Raw genomic sequence first — 16,875 nt, 5'->3', positions numbered from 1 at the left:
AAAAAAAAAAAAAGCAACTACAATAATAATTATAGTTTCTATTATGCCAGGCTGTTATGAGAATGTACAGGTACAAATTCCCTATGATGAGTGTTATCATTATGTATATCTAAAATTTACCAATACATGTTTTTTGCTTCCAAAAAAATTTCACTGTCAGAAAATTTAGATATGGGCTGGGGATTTAGCTCAGGGGTTCCGCCGCCCGCTGCACAAGCGCAAGGACCTGAGTTTGATCCCCGGTACCAAAAAAAAAAAATAGATACATAAGACTTTGAGCTGGGTGTGGTGGTGCATGTCTATAACCCCAGCACTCGGGAGGCTGAGGCAGGAGGATGGCTGTGAGCTCAAGGCCAGCCTGGGCTACATAGCGAGACCCTGTCTCAAAAAAAAAAAAAAAATACCAGGGCCGGCGATTTAGCTCAGTGGTTTTGCCGCCTGCTGCACAAGCACAAGGACCCAAGTTCGATCCCCGGTACCAAAAAAAAAAACCAAACACCCCAAAACAAAAAAATACAACTTAAGCTAAAAAGCACATTTCATTATCTCAAGGGTAACTGAAATCACCAATTCTATTTTCCTTTCTTTCTTCCTTCCTTTCTTTCTTTCTTTTCCCATACCAGGGATCAAACTTAGGATGTTTGTGAGGCAGTCTTGCTGTCACTGAGCTACATCCCTGGCCAAAATTACCAATTCTAAAACTGTGATTCATACTAGAAATTACCAAATGATTAAGCCTTGCAAAGAACTTGAATAAGAGTGCCAGGGATTTAGCTCAGTGGTTTTGCCGCCTGCTACACAAGCAGAAGGACCCGAGTTTGATCGCCGGTACCAAAAAAAGAAAGAACTTGAAAAAAGATACAAAACTAATGGCCACCATTCATAAGCTCAGAAAGAGGGGCCCACGAATGGTGGCATTCACAGTGGCTTCACTATCAACAAAAGTCCCAGACTGGTGAGAACCTGAAGGGACTCCAGAGACCGTTAGGGACCCTAACTCTGCAGCATTCCCAGCTCACAGGGAAACCTCAAAGAACAGGGGGAGCTAGACAACCCCACAGGAACGATTAACCAAAAGCGTCCCCCTTCTTGTTACTGGATTGAAGTATGGATCACAGATGGGAACGAAAACCAAAGAATAAGCATGTGGGGCTGGATCCCCCCAGAAAGCTTCACGTTGCTCTCACACAATGGGAAACTATCCACATCTTGATTTCCTGGCAAACCGGAAGAAACGCCAAGTGAAACATTCACTTCAGATGTGGAGAAAACACTTTAAAATGTCAATTTTGAGATATCGGAAGATCTTAAAGCTTCAACCTATGACTGACTTTGCTGATTCAGTTTGGGTGCAGCTTTAACTTAGTCCTTATCATTCTCAAGTGGTCCAAAGTAGAAATCTTTGAGAAAAAAATACTCAGCTCCATCTTACTGAACAAAAATCCAGACAGGGTAGGCTGAATTATCTAACAATGAGAGTAGTGAAGTGTTGGGCAAGAGTTTTTTTTTTAAAGGACAGGATTGTTGGTCAAAATACCTTTGTAGGGACAAAGGATCTACCCAGATGTCCTCGACAGAGAGCAGGGTGTAAACCCAAGACTCTTGAACCATTTTACCCAGCCAAAATCAGAGCACAAGGACACAGCTGGGTCAAGCTCACTGAGTAAGATTCTGGAAATTAGATGCAAGAGAGGCAGGTAAGGTGCCCGCTTCAGACTGAAACCAGAACAAAGCAGGCCTCAGTATGCAGGACACAAGCCATGAGCACACAGTCTGCAGCTACCTGTGCATCTCCCTCTCTCTCTCTCTCTCTCTCTCTCTCTCTCTCTCTGTCTCTCTCTCTCTCTCTCTGCATTTACTCAGGATTCCTCCACCCTGGGCCCCCAATGCGTACATAATCCCTGCCAACCTTTTTGCTTCCCTGTGGGAAATCTTAGCAGCAAAGCACATCTAAGAACTATGAAGTGCTGAGCACTCATTACTTGGAAGGGTGATAACCAAGATAGCTCGGTGGGCACGGTGCTCCAAGCTCTGGAAACCCTCAGACCCTGAGTCTCCCTCAGCAGGTTAAATTCCTGGAAAATCTCTGATAATTCCAGGTTTATTCCTAGATCAATCAAGTATTTCTTGGAGAGAAGGCAGGGGAAGGGTGTCAGATAGCAAACTTGGGGCCACCGGTGGCCCCACTTATGTCTTGGGGCCATTACTGCTGAGAGGAATTGCTGGGATCGGGAGAGCAGCTCCAACTGGAGTTTCCACAAAGTTCCAAATATGGTTCATTCATTCGTTCACACAGACAGCACATCACTGAATACAAGATCGGGAGCCAGGGGCTCGAGATCATTACTGGCTCTGTCCATCCCTAACCCTGCAACTCTTCACCTGTCAAAGTAGTTCACTAGAGCACCCACGTCACTGGACTACAGGGAGGATAACAGACAGTCTGTGCAAGGGCACATCAGAGGCACTCAATAACTTCTAGCTAGCATTATTATTCAGCTAAAAAACGTTAACGAGCACTGATTGTGAGCCAACTACTGTGTGAGATCCAAATCATCCTTCGGCCCAAATCTACCCTTCCACCTGGCAGATAATCCCATCCTAGTCATTCACAAAACACACAACCGTCCCCTTCCCTCCTCCCTCTTCCCGAAGACCCCTTATAAATCTGCAGCTGGGCTCTGCTTACTGCACACCTGTCAGACACTTCTCTCTTTCCTATTTCTCATTGCCACTGCCTGACTCCAGCCTTCTTTAATTTCTCGTCTCAGACGTTACGATAATTCCCAACGGCCAATGCGACTCTCATCTAATCTAGCCTGTGATTTCTCTATTCCAGGTTTTTAAACATCATGTATGGAGAATATCCGTTTGCTCAAAGGCTCCCAGAGGATGAAGCAAGCCACAGCGGGGGCTCACGGGGGCACACAGGCCTTTGTGATCTGGCCCTGCCCATCTCTCCAGCACCCCCCCCCCATTCCTCTCCTCATGCCCATCCAGGCTGGATTTTCCTGACCATAACACTGTTTCACTCCTCCACGTGTGCTGTTCCTTCTTTGGGTCGCCTGCCCTCCATCTGCCTGAAAACTCCTCCTCCTCTGGGATGGGTCATTCTCTAATCATTCAATACTTCCTTTTACTCGTCAGAGGTAGGCCTACGCCAAGCTCAGAGAATCTGATACTGAATAACCACCCAATCTTTCCTTTCTCACAGAGCGAGCAACCTTGAAGCTCTTGAAGGAGAAACAAAATATAGAAACTAAGATTTGTTTCAACCTTAGCACTAGTTCCTTTCCTAGTTGGATTTCTTAGATAATTGGGATTTTTTTTTTTTTTTTTTGGTACTGGGGATCAAACTCAGGTCCTTGTGCTCGTGAGGCAGGTGGTGGAACCACTGAGCTAAATCCCCAGCCCAACTGGAAAAATTTAATATGCAGCAGTGCTCTTATTATTGGGGGTACAATCTAGGACCCTCAGGGTATATCTGAAACTGGATAGTACTGAACCCTATATATAGTGCATTTTTATACACACACCTGTGATAAAGTTCAACTTACAAATTAGGCATAATAAGAGAGTAATAACAATAACAAAATTGAAGAATTTTAACAATATAGTATATTAAAAAGTTATGTGAATGTCTTTTTCTCTGAAAATACCTCATTGTTTATTTGTGGAATTTCTATTTAATATTTTGAACCTTAGTTGACCTTGGTAAATGAAGTCATAGGAAAGCAAACCTTGGATAAGGACTACTGAATAAAAACAATGAGCTCAAAGTTGCTGAAATATGATGTTATAAAGTTATAAACCACTAATTAGTCAATCTATGTTTTTAAACAGCACATAGTAAAAGCACCTGCAATTGCCTACAGGTAATAACAGCCTGGGCTTCTTTTTACATAGTCATTAAGTAACACAAAATATGGTTAATCAAATGTCTTAAAAGCATGTCTCTTAATATATTTTTAAATGACTATCGAAGGAGGAGTAGGTGCCCACAAAGACAAGCTGATGACGGAACTCAAACTGTCCTTGCTTTTTCAGCAATGGCCGTGCACATTCCAAACCCCAGATGTGCAGAAACACCAGTCAAACTGGACAGAAATCCCATTCTGGGTGTGGACTCCTCATGGCCCCATCCCATTGCTTGGGGGCTTTCTTGCATCTGCTGGCCTCCCCGAGTGTCCGAAGCCCGCTGGGCAGCATCCTTTCCTGGTCCCAGCTGTGTAACAGAGCTCAGCTGTGAGGCCAGCGCCGGAAGGTGGGCACTGACTGTCTGGACTGAACTCAGCTCCCAGAGAGATGCTGTCCCTGCCTGGCTGTCCCTCCTCAGTCACAGTGGAACCTGTCTGCTCAAACATTCCAGTTTCTCAGCCCCAGTAGCCTTCCACCTTCTTCCAAAACCTTCTGAGTGGTTTTAACACCAATTCTGTAAAGACAAACTGTGCAAAATATTTCCGTTTCAGACACCAACTTCCTATGTGAAAGGAATATTTCTACCACACAGTGAAAATAATAGCAGAATGGTTATTAAACAATGAAGTTATTTTTCTCTTGGTTTTCTGTAGCAAAGCACATGATTTTCAGGGTTGTTATCTTAGATCAGCCTAGTGACCCTGGCTGGTGTTTTGTCCCATCAGGCTCTTTAGGAAACTAAAAACTTGAACTGTCACTTCCTACACCCTGCTCCAGCTGGGCACCACAGGACTCCTTCCCCATCTAGAGTCTTGTTTTAAATACAAAGACAGCAAACCTTGCTTCTCAAAATTTGATTAGCAAAGTCTCACAATTAAGAGAGCAGCCCTGTGACTCATTTTTGGATACCCGTGTGGAAATAACAACTCCTCCCTTTGCTGAGAAACGGCTTAAGCAGTGCGTTGAGAACGACAGGAAGTCATTGGAGGGCAGAAAATGAGAGAATTCCCTCCTGAGGTAGACAGTTCTCCTGGACACTTCTCTCTAGCCTTCTTTAAAAAGAAATGGAAAAAGGTAAGAAAAAAGAAAATGAAATCGTAGGAACTGTTTCAAGGCGGTACCGATGTCTCTGCACTTCCTGGCTCCTGAGTCACTGTGGAGGTCGGGCTAAGAAGTCCCCATTCTGGTGTTTTTGAGAGAGTGTGCCCTCATAGGAAGTGAAGAGATGATCAAGCTGAAATAAAGCCCCATTTAAAAACAAAACCTTAAAAAAAACAACAAAACAAAACAAAAAAAAAAGTGAGCTGGGCGTGGTCATCCCAGTTACCAGGCAGGCTGAGGCAGGTGGGCCGCAAGTTCTAGGCCAGCCTGGGCAGTTTAGGGAGACCCTGTCTCAGAAGTCAGATGCAATGTAACAAATAAAGAAATAAGCTGGAGCTGGAGCTCAGTGGGTGAGCGCCTGCCCACAGTGTGAAAGGCTTGAAAGTCTAGGGCCAGCACCAAAAAGAAGAAAAGAAAAGAAAAAAGGCGGAGGAGGAGGAGGAAGAGGAGAAAAATGGTCTTAGGTGGATACTTTAGAAAGGCAGTTTATCAACAGGGATCTCTACAGTAATTACCGCGAACTCCTCAATCCTCAGTCCCACGCCCTCCCAAATTTAAAACGAAAAGTGAAGCCATTCCGCCCTTCACCAGAAACCCAACGCCGCGCCCCGCGAGGTCCTCGGAGGGTCGCGAGGACCTCGGCAGGTGCACAACCCACCCGGGCACGGAGGCGGTCCCGGTCCCCGCGTGCCCGCCTCGGGAGCAGCGAGTCCCCGTCCCCGTCCCCGTCCCCGTCCCCGTCCCCGTCCGCGTGCCAGTCCGCGTCCCGAGCGCGCGGCCCACAGACCTGCTGCGAGGCTCCCGGCGGCTCCCGGAGGCTCCCGGCCGACGCAGCTCCACGCCTCCGCGGCCGCATCTGGGCGCCGCCGGCCCAGCCCCGCTGCTCGCTCGCGGCCGCCGCAGCTGGCGCGCAGGCCCCGCCCCGTTCCGGGACCCGCACCTGCGGGGGCGCCGGGCCGTGCGCACCGGGACGCGGGCCTGCCCTGGAGGGAGTTCGCCGCGCCTCTTTCCCCGCGCACCGAGGCGCCGGACTTTCCCGGGGAAACCCCGACGCGGCTGAGCTTCCGCGGCCCGGACCCCTGCGGCTGGCGCTGGCGTGGGTGGCTGCGGCGCGGGGACCCGCGAGGCCATGCCGGGTGCGCCGCCTTCTCAGCGGTCAGCCAGACCCTCGCCTCCAGGCCACCCGGACCCCACCTGGCCCTGCCAAGAGACCTGCCCAAGAAGACCCTCTAGATTCAAGGCCAGCCAGAGGAGCTTAGCAAGACCCTGTCTCCAAATTAACTGAATGAATAAGGCTGGGGATGTAGCTCAGTGCAAGGCCCTGGCTTCAGTCCTCGGTTCCCCCAAACACAACACAACAAAAACAAAAGTACTGTCGAGACTTCATTTTCAAGGCCACCGGACAAAACTTATTGCCAAGACCTCGTTCGCAGGGCCCTGGCATTTCAGTGAGGAGAGATAAACAGAAAATGTGTAATGTGTGAAGTGGGGGTGTGTCTTGGAAAACAAGGCTAAGCCTTAAAAATAAGGAAGTGTACAAAAAAGGGGGAAAAGAAAAGAACCCCGCAGTGATGAGGGAATGTGAGAGAGATCAGCCAAGTGAACGAGCTCCCAGTGCCCAAAGCTCCGATCATCTAAGGAGTAAAGTAGTGTTGGACTACAACCCAAGCTAAGAAATAGCCGGAGTCTATAATGACAGGAATAAATGGTTGATTGAATTCGTAAGTGGGGAAGAGGTATACCTTCCACACAGAATGCCAAATAATTATAAAGAACCAACCCCCCACGAGGAACGTAATCACTATGTTCTGCTGTCCTCTACTCATAAAATATATAATAATTAAAAGTAATTACAGAAGCACTCCGCTCAAGGAATAGACTCCCAGCTCTACCTGTGGGCTGTGGATACGTAGTGACTGCCTCCAAGAAAGTACCGTGTGGAAGGCAGTAGTTTTACAGCGGATGAACCCACCCCATCCTGCTCATGGTCACCATCAGCAGTCATATATCAAACTGCTGTGATTATGAACCTTTCCTATGGTGGTGGGAATGTCACTTTCCCTCTGTGGTAGTCCTCCTCCGTGACAGCCATAATCCTGGCCTTGCTATCAGAAAATCATCAAATTCCAAAACTGAGATATCCTTTAAAGTATCTGACCAACGTTCCTCAAAGCTGTCAAGGGCATCCACAGCAAGGAAAATGAAAATTTGCCACAGCCTAGGGAATCCCAAGAGGACCTGAAAACCAGATGTAATGAAATATCCAGGATGGGATTTGGGGACAGACAAAGGACACTAGGTCAAAACTACGGAAAGCTGAATGAGTATGAACTCTTGTTGGTAACAAAGTATCAAGACTGGTTACTCCTGATGAATGAACCATGCTCACTTAAGATGGTGATGAATGAGGACCCTGGGAACTGAGTTTATGGAAATTCTCTGTACCATCTTTGCAAAAAAAATTTTTTGTAAATCTAAAACTGTTCATAAAATTATCTTTAAAAGAAGTAAGTAAGAGAGGTAAGGGGTGCTATATTTTAAAAAAAAGGGTTTCCTGCAAAGGCCTGTAAGATGAGAAAACCACTGAGGGGGGAAACCATGCTCGTATTTGTATTAGGACTATTTCAAACCTATAGAGGTGCAGATAAAGGCCAGACATGCTTGGCTTCTTGGAGAAACATCTGTGGGTGGTGTAGAAAGAGTGGGGAAGAGGAATAGGGAGTACAGCTACTGATGGGGCATAGAGCAAGTGGGGCCTTAGCAGTTGCAACAGTTTTTAAATTTTACCTTGAGATGGGAGACATTGAAGAATTCTTAGCAACATGATGTGGCTTGCTTCCCCTCCACTGTTGTATTGAGGATACATTAACGGCCAAAGATGGAAGCAGTTCAGCCAATTAGGCAGCTGTGACAGTTTTCTCTGTCACCTTGACTCCCAAAGTTGCCAAATATTTGGTTAGACATAGTTCTGAGTGTGCCTACCAAGGTGTCTGGATGAGATTAACAGTGGGACCAGCAGGGTGAGGGAAACACTTTGCCCTTCTCAGGGATTATGGGCTTCATCCAAGCCAGTGAATGCCTGAGTAGAAGAAAAAGCCAGAGTAAGGAAGTGTTCATTCTCTCCCTGCCTGCCTGTCTTTGAAATGAGTCTTCAGTCTTATCTTTGAACTTGGACTCTGACCAGAACTTACCCCGTTGGCTCTTTGGGTCTCCAGCTGGCTGGCTGCTGATCTTGGGACTTCGAAGCCTCCCTAACTCTAACAAGCCAACTCCTTGGGAGATGCATTGTACATATATCAGGTGGCCACCCAGCCTATCATTCTGTTTCTCTGGAGACTCTCGACTAATCTGAAGCCATAGCAGTGAGGCTGGCCTGGAGCAGTCAGGTTCTACACATGTTCACAAGTGAAGACTGGTAGGAATCGCTGATTAATGGGAGGAAGAACATGAGAGAGAAACAGGAGACAAGGAACAAGATTTTTCCCAAAGCAGCTAAGTAAAAGCAGCTCCTTATGCTGAGATGGAGGCGACTGCCTGAGAAATAAGAGAGAGAGTGGGGGGGGCTGTCATGAGTAAGTTCCTTTTTTTGACATTTTCTCTTTGTAGTTGTCATTGTCAAAAAGGCAGTTGGTTAGATGAGTCTGGGACACTGTTATAAATTTGGAAGTGGTCAGCATAGAGATGGTGTGCAACGAAAATCGATAGGTGTGAAGTCCGGGTCCTGGAGCAGTCTGCAGTCCGGAGGTAAGGAAGGTAAAGAATCAAGAAAGGAGAATGAGAAGGTATGCTTAGTGGGGTAAGAGGTGAGCCAAGAGAGAATGAGGTTGCAGAGACCAAATGAAAACAAGTTTCAGGAAAGAATGTGCAGGGTGTGGTGGTGCAGGTCTTCAATCCTGTCATTCTTGGAGGCTGAGGCGAGAGGATCCCAGGTTGGAGTCCAGCCTGGAAAACTTAGCAAAACCTTGTCTCAAAATAAAACAGGACTGGGGATGTAGCTCCGTGTGAAGACTCTAAATTCAATCTTCAGCACTGAGAAAAAAGAAAAAGAAAGAAAACAGGCAGGCAGAAAGGGAGGGGAAAAAGGAAACAATGATTTACTCTATTAAATGCTCTTACAGGCCGAAAAATGAGAACTGAAAATGGACCAATTGGCTTCTCAAGTTTCTTGATAAGAGTTTGGCTGGTGCATGGACCAAAGCCTACTTGGGGTGGGCCCAGAGAGAACACAAAGAAAGAGCAGAGACCAAACAATGGAGCAGCAGCTAGAAGGAAGCAAAGGAGAGATGCTTCCTAGAAGAAACTGTGCATGTTTATATGCTCCTGGGGGTGAAGCAGAAAGGAAGGAGAGACAGAAGGGGACGGAATTAATATGAGAAAATGGAAGCAAAGTCTTTGTAAATGGGAGGGATGGAGGGGTTGAAGGGAGGGCAGGGGAAGGGGGAAAAAATAACCAAGAGAGATTATGTGATGGTGCAGATTTCCAAAGATGAATGTCCCTATGTTGCATGCCCAAAATGTCCCAATAAAATTAATTTTTAAAAAAAAAAAGGGAAGGAGAGAGTGACAATGCGTGGGACACGCGTGATACTCTGGAGGAGAAGCTCCTCCGCAGTCGAGCAGGGGCTGCTCATGCACATATGCTGGTCAATGTGGAGCAGGGACGCACTGCATCAACAGCATACGAAACCAGCCTGCTAACGAAAAGTGAAGAGCCGGGAGGAAGTTTGAAAAGTGAGGAAAAGCATGTAACAGGTGTCTAGGACAGTGGGAAAGGAAACGGACTTTGAAAATAGAACGGATGGTTGGGGGTCAACAAGAGTTCATGGGAGGTCAGGGACATGAATTCAACAGGAGGCAGCTGGCATAGCTGTGTGCTTTCACCAGTCTCGTTTATTTACTTGGGTGCAAACAAAACTAGGTCAAGGTCTACAGCAGTGATGGCGAACCTTTTAGAGCTTTCAATGATAACAAACAGCCTGCCGCAGTGGTTCGCCACCACTGGTCTAGAATGACTAACATTGGAAGTTGCCAGGCTCATATGGAAGAGATAGCATTTGAGGATGTATGTAAGAAAATAATCCTAATAAAAGATGTCATCTAGGCCTGCAAAGAGGATATAAATGACAGTGCTGAGGCAAACTGAAAAGGTACTAGAGGCTCAATGGATTGGATGTAGAGAGATTCCATTGGGAAACAGTGAGACGTCACAGAGTGGGCTATTTGAGCTGGGAATATGAAAGGATACAGATGTGATCCTGACAAAGCTTAGAGGGTGGCCAGTCTCAGTTCCTCTCTACCATTACTCTGCCCACCCCCTGCCAAGGCCCCAGGTGGGTCTTCTGGTTTTATCAATTACTCTTGGAGGTTGGTTGTCACCTTCAATCTGGTTGGACTCTTAGAGAGATGGGGCTGACAAGGACCTTAAGGTGAAGCCCAGATAAACAGAGCCAGCATGTGGAGAAGCTTGTGACTGCAGCATGAGGACTTCTCAGCAGCAGAACCATCTGGACACTACTGGCTTTCCTAATTTTTTCTATTTTTTTTTCTCAGTACCGGGAATCGAACTCAGGACCTTGCGCTTGCTTGTGCTTGACAGGCAGGCGCAGCGCCACTGAGCTACATCCCTGGCCCCTGGCTTTCCTAATTTTGAGGATGTAAAATCCCACTGACTGACAGGGTGGAAGGCCACTAAACCAAGCCGTCCATCTGAGCGGCACCCGGCAACCCCAAGCCCCCACAGAACACTTAACTTGCTCCCCTCCTCTCCCCAGAACCTTCGGCAACCACCATCCACTTTGTCTCTGTGAATTTACTGCTCTCAGTACCTCAGATAAGCGGAATCTTAGAAGATTGTCCTCTTTTTTCTTTTTCTTTTTTTTTTTTTAACTTAAAAATAGTTGTATTTATATTCCACAATTTGCCCCAATACTGGTTTTCTTACAAACTTTCTACAGGATGAAATTCTTCACATTGTGTCTTGACTATGTACTTATGGAATTTCAGGGAAATAGTTGTGGTTTTAATAGCTTAATCTGCACTAACAGGATGGCAGGTGGTCAGTCACATGCAGTCCATGTGGGATTCTAACATGACGTTCAGTGAGTTTTCCGATGTTGACCACCCCTTGGACGCTGAAAGTAGAGCATCTGTTGACAGCAGTGACTGTAGATTTGGATTACTGCTCTCTGCATCTTCCAGTTTTTCTGTGTTATCTTCCCAGTTAATGTGGAATCTTGTGACCCTGGGATTAGATGCCAAAATGTTCCTTTGAAGCTTAGAAAAGTCTGGTTTTACTGGTGGATTTTCCCTTAATTCTGTCTCAGTATATTCATTATTTACATAATAGCCAACTCTAATAAATTCTTGGCCTCGATAGGTGCAAGAACTTTGCACAACAGTGCCACCGACTGGATCCACATCTGGGATGAGTCCCGGGTTCGGTGCATCGGCCAGAAATACAAACATATGCCTTCCTGCAGGAACAGGGCCCACCAAAACAGTCTAGAACTTGATCGTATTCTTCACTTTCTGCAGAGCCCGCATAGATATTTTTCCACTCCAAGTGTTCACTCAAGTCCTCGATGCACTCGAAGGTGATCTCGAACTGGAACGGGTCGTAGAAGGGGCATGGGTTGTCCAGCACCACCACACTGTTCACCTGGAGCTTGGCCTCGCCGCCACTGCCCCACCAGAACTAGAAGATTGTCCTCTTGTGCCTGGCTCACTTAATATAATGTCTGTAATCTTCATCCCCATTACAGCACATGCCAGAACTTCCTTCCTTTTTAATGTTATAATGATGATGTCCACTGTGTGTGTATGTCAGACTGTTTATCCTTTCTTCTGTCAGTGGTTACTTATCTTACGTTCAGCCTTTGGCTATTGTGAATAATGCTGCTAAGAACATGGGTGCAAAAATCTCTCTCTCAGTCCCGACTTTCATTTCTTCTAAGTATACAGAGGTGAAATTACTGGACCATATGGTGATTGTACGTTTAATGTTTTATGGAATCATCAAAGCTTTTTCCACTGCATTGCTTTGCATTCATACCAGCCGGGCACAAAGCTTCCAATTCTTCCAACCATCTCTAACACTTCTTCATTTCATAGCCTGTCTTCCCTTTCTCCCCATTTGATACCCTGCAGGGCACATGGTGGTGTGTGAAAAATATGAGTGCCTGTTATTAACCCTGTTGAAAACGGAAATGAGGTTAAATGAAGCAGCTGGGGCTCAGCTGCCCCCAGCTCACACACCTTGTCATTGATCTGCATGATATCTTACCAGAGCCACATGTGGCTAATTAAACTTAATTAACATTAAACAAATTTAAAATTCAGCCCCCAGTCTCATTAGCAGCATTTCAAGTGCTTCCCAGTCCCCATCATGAAGGGCTACTATATTGGACAGTGCAGAATAGAACATTTCTTTTATTACAGACAGTTCCTTGGTTGTTGTATTGGAGAGTTTTCTAGATTCTGATGGCCACCTCTATCTTGACTCACAAATAATACTTGGATGAGCTTTTCCAGAGCTGGATAAGTTAAAGTTTAGGTTGAAGATCTTTCTTTGGGGTGTGGGGACTAGGCTGCTTAAAAATCTATGCTTCGGAAATCAGTATGGAGATACCTCAAAGAACTAGGGCTAGAAGTCCCATTTGACCCAGCTATTCCCCTGCTGGGGATCTTCCCCAAAGAATTAAAAGAATCATACCTCAGTGATATATGTGCACCCATGTTTATAGCAGCACAGTTTATAATAGCTAAAGCTTGGAAACAGCCCAAGTGCCCATCAACTGGAAACTGGATAAAGAAGATGTGGGGTTTTTTTATAAAATGGAGTACTACTCAGCCATAAAGAACGAGAAGCTGGAGACATTTATAGCTAAATGGATGCATATTGAGGCCATCCTCTTAAGTGAAATAAATAGGACACACATGTGTAAATACCAAATAGTTTCTCAAGTGTGAGAAACTGAAAGTGTAATTAAGGATTAAAATGAATAATGGATAATTTGAAATAGGAAAAGGTCCAAAGGTGTAGGGGTGGTAGGAGGGGAAGGGGAAAGGGAAAAAGGGAAAGGAAAAATTATGAGAAAAGAAAAAAAATGGAATCGAAATCTATGTAACTAGGGAAGAGTGGAGGGGGTGAAGGGCGCACAGGTAATGGGGAAAAAATCAGAACCAAGATACATCATGTACGGGTACAAACACCCAATGATAAATGTAAACGTATTGTACACCTAAAATGTACCAATAAAAGAATTAAAAAAAAAAATCTATGGTTCGTTTGCATACTGATGCCTGTGCTGAAGGCTCTCCCATTTTCCTGTTCAAATGTTATATTTCCACACACACTAATCATGTGGTTCTGTTGGCCTCAATGACAGTCATCATGAATGCAAACCTAGGAAATTATCTAAGTCTTCCTCTGCCTCATTTGACTCATCTCCTAGGCTGTAGGTTTCAAATAGGCAGCATTATGTCTGCTTCATTAATTTTACTCAGAGTCTAAAGCAATGCCCAGCACATTGGAGACACTTAACAAATATTTGTTGGAGAGGAGTGGGTGAATGACCTAAGCAAGCACTGAGCTCAGAGCCTTGAGATCGGCCCTCAGACAGAGTGAGATTTAGAAACCTCTCTCTGGCTCTCCTGTAGTAAATATATCTCTTTTATTTTTACAGAACATAGATTTTAAACTCTCATGTTCTCCTGTGATGTTCTTTCCCTGTGGTTCAAAAAAACCCCCCAAAACCACTTGATTCCTATAAGGGTCTTGTCTAGTGCATTTTTATAAAGCTATGACAGTGTTTTATAAACACTTGTCAACTATGACTATAATGAGAAAAACAAATCTTAAATTTTTATAACGCCAGCATGTAACATCTGCTTCCCTGTCTAGATCCACTTCCCCCTCCTGCCACTCTGCTGCCTGCCTTGGGTGGCTGAGCTGATGGTTTGTGTAACAGGCGCCTGGGCCCCACGGCTTCCCCTGGGCTTGGCCAGAGGGAGCTCTGGCAAGGAAGAAGAGGCCATAGCTCAGGGAATTTATTCCAAACGGAAGGGCTGTCTATGCCCCTCAACAGAAGGGCATGGCTCCTCTAAGGCAATCTTCCTGTATGACTCTATTTCCATCCTAGTTCCAGACATTTCTCCCTACTGAGGATTCTCAGCATGGGATTCCACTTCAGTTCTTTTCATTTGGCCATATCTTTATAATAGTCACTTTATTTATATTTATAAACCCTGCTGGAATTGTCCTAATTTGAATGTACCACTGTTTCCCTTTAGAGTCCTAACTGATAGGACATCCTTAATTAGTAGCAAGATTATAGTCCCTAAATCCAACCCCTGAAAACTGTATAACTACAATCTTTGCAAAAGGTATCCCCTGATGATATTATTACATACTTAGTTCAGTCCACGGGTTAGCTTTGTGAAGCAACCATATTATGTATTATAAACTTTTCTCCAGTACATTCAAACTAGAAAAATATTCTTAGATTCTCAGGCAAATCTTTTTTTTTTTCAGTACCGGGGATCAAACTTGGGTCCTTGCGCTTGCGCAGCAGGCAGTGAAACCACTGAGCTAAATCCCTGGCCCCTCAAATCTTTTTTTATAGCACCTCGAAACACAAAATGTAATTTAGGGAACTATATAAATGAGAATTGTTGAGTAGGTTAATTGTTAAGATTTTAAATATTTCAATTCTAATAAGCTTTGAAATGCTTGCTGATAGGTGATGAAATGTGCAAAACCTTCAGTACTGCAAACAAATCATTATTACTCAATATAGAGAGTCTTACCGGGGGACACATATTCTAAGCCTTAAGGCTTAAGATGTGCAAATATTAGCAAATACCAGATCACTGAAAGATATAAGCCTCATAATACTAATACCAATATGAAGGACGACAAATACTTATTATTCAGCTTTGATATGCTAAGCACTTTATGTCTCATTTAATTCTCATTGCAAATTGTGGAAGTGTGCATAACCCAACCCCATTTGACAGAGGAGTAAATAGCCTTAAAGTGTCTTGTCCACCATCCAAGCACCATCAAATGGAAGACCCTGGATTTAAATCCTAAGGTCTGGCCCTGAAGCCCCTGTTTTTAACCATTAATAAAGAATCTGAGAACGACAAAAACCACAGAAGAACCAAAGCGTAAGAGCTACCCAAACAAATGATTTCTTTCATCTTGTTATCTATATCAAAAAGCAAGGTGGAACTCTAGGTGAGCTTAGAAAACTTACTTTAAAAAAGAGAAAAGAATGCAACATGTACTTACTATGACCCTCATAGGAAAGCAAATTTCTTCTTGTTCAATAAGCTCATTTATTTTTCCATGCATGATACACAAAGAGAGTTAGAAAATGAGAGGCAGGAATTGCATTAAACTTTATCCCTACCTATAATTCTTTTTTTTTTTTTTTTTTTTTGGTAAAGGGGATCGAACTCTGGTCCTCGCACTTGCGCAGCAGGTGGCAAAACCACTGAGCTAAATCCCTGGCTCCTGCCTATAATTCTTGAAATGACACTGTTGTATTTTTATTTTAACTCAAATTTCAATGAAGTTAAAACTTCCCTCTGATATATGTGTATATCTATTATCAGAGGATGAAGTTTAATATGTTCTGGTTGCTCTATGCATGCAAATAGAATGAGAATTCTGTCTGATAAAAATGGGTTAAAAAATCTAATCTAGAAAGAGAATAATTGATTTGTTTAACGGCTCTTGATGGAAACCTATTTTTCTGCAACTATGATTTTGCATAACAAATTGCTAAAGTATTTTAAGATGAGACTATTACTCAATACTCATTTCTGGTAACCTCCTTTTTTGCGCCATGCCCTTCTCTACAGAACTATTAAAGTGAAACAGAAAAGCATAAGCAAATGTAACCAAAAAGTAATGACTTGTACAGAGAAAAGAGTTCAGTCTTCAGCCTTTAAAGACTGACTTGGAATCGGAATAATTAAGTTCATTCTCAGTGAGTGTCATTTTCACAAATAGGTTAAACATTTTCACATCCATCTCTTGGGCACTGAGATGAATGTGTGATACCTATTTAGAAAGGATGCACTTCTGCACCCAAAAAACCTTACTTTGAGGTGGAGACCTGGTTTTGATCTCTTCTTCCTCCTCTTCCTCCATTTCATTTCCTTGCTGCAGCTCCATATTCCTCTTACTTTTCTCTTTCACACACTCTGCTTAGATGGACTGATTTCTTCTCTGCTGATCCTTTAGAATTTCTATGAGTCTGTTGATCACTATCTGCAAGCACATCCTTCCACAACCCTAAAAAACTTACAAATGCAATATTGACACTGTAGAAAATAAAAGTGTTGCAAATGAGGAACTGATTAAAAGTGACAGTAATGAAAGCAGATGGCAGTCTGAGCAATGAACTCACATATTCAAAGGGGAGTCTTCCCTTGGGGGTGTCTGCCCCTGGCTGATGACCTTCCTGAAGAGTCCTTATGGAGAAGAGAGATGTTCCCCTCATTCTGAGGTTCTTGCCCCGAATGGAAGGAGGACTCTGAGGTAGGGGCTGCATGGTCTTGCACCACTAGCACTGTGTGTCGAAAGCAGGCTGCTCCAGCAGATTGCTTTAAAGGTGATGAACTTGGTGCTGCAAGTCGATGATGGACAAAGGTGAATTATGAAACAGGAACTTTGCCACAATTCTGCATCCCTGGTCACAAAAAAACCTTTACAAAACAGATGCTCCCATGCAAATCCGAATTCCTAACACATTACACTGCAGATGTCGCTGCACGTAACTTATTCGTCCCTTATTTCTTCCACGGGCCTTGGCGCAGCATCTCTCCACCTGAATTAACAAATGG

At 44.4% G+C, this 16,875-nt stretch overlaps 1 protein-coding gene and 1 pseudogene across 3 annotated transcripts in view; both read right to left on the bottom strand.

Annotated features, from left to right (window-relative positions):
• The window catches only part of Stx11 (syntaxin 11), a 40,573-nt gene extending 24,025 nt beyond the window's left edge, over nt 1–16,548 (bottom strand). Inside the window, exon 1 of one of the 3 annotated variants that reach the window (XM_087190078.1) lies at nt 16,132–16,548. In XM_087190078.1, the coding sequence (XP_087046204.1) occupies nt 16,132–16,204 (73 nt within the window). In that variant the 5' untranslated portion in view covers nt 16,205–16,548. Of the gene's footprint in view, nt 1–5,806; nt 5,957–16,131 lie in introns of those variants that run through there. The other 2 variants (XM_004846021.4, XM_087190079.1) reach the window with 2 other exon arrangements.
• Nucleotides 10,558–16,060, bottom strand: LOC101710184 (histone chaperone ASF1 pseudogene; annotated as a pseudogene).
• Nucleotides 16,549–16,875: the final 327 nt, after the last annotated feature.

Source organism: Heterocephalus glaber, unplaced genomic scaffold (assembly GCF_053883595.1).
Source record: "Heterocephalus glaber isolate CG9 unplaced genomic scaffold, H.glaber_assembly_v1.0 deba00001550, whole genome shotgun sequence".
Taxonomy (NCBI): Eukaryota; Metazoa; Chordata; class Mammalia; order Rodentia; family Bathyergidae; genus Heterocephalus; species Heterocephalus glaber.
This window is presented reverse-complemented; position numbering and strand designations above follow the sequence as displayed.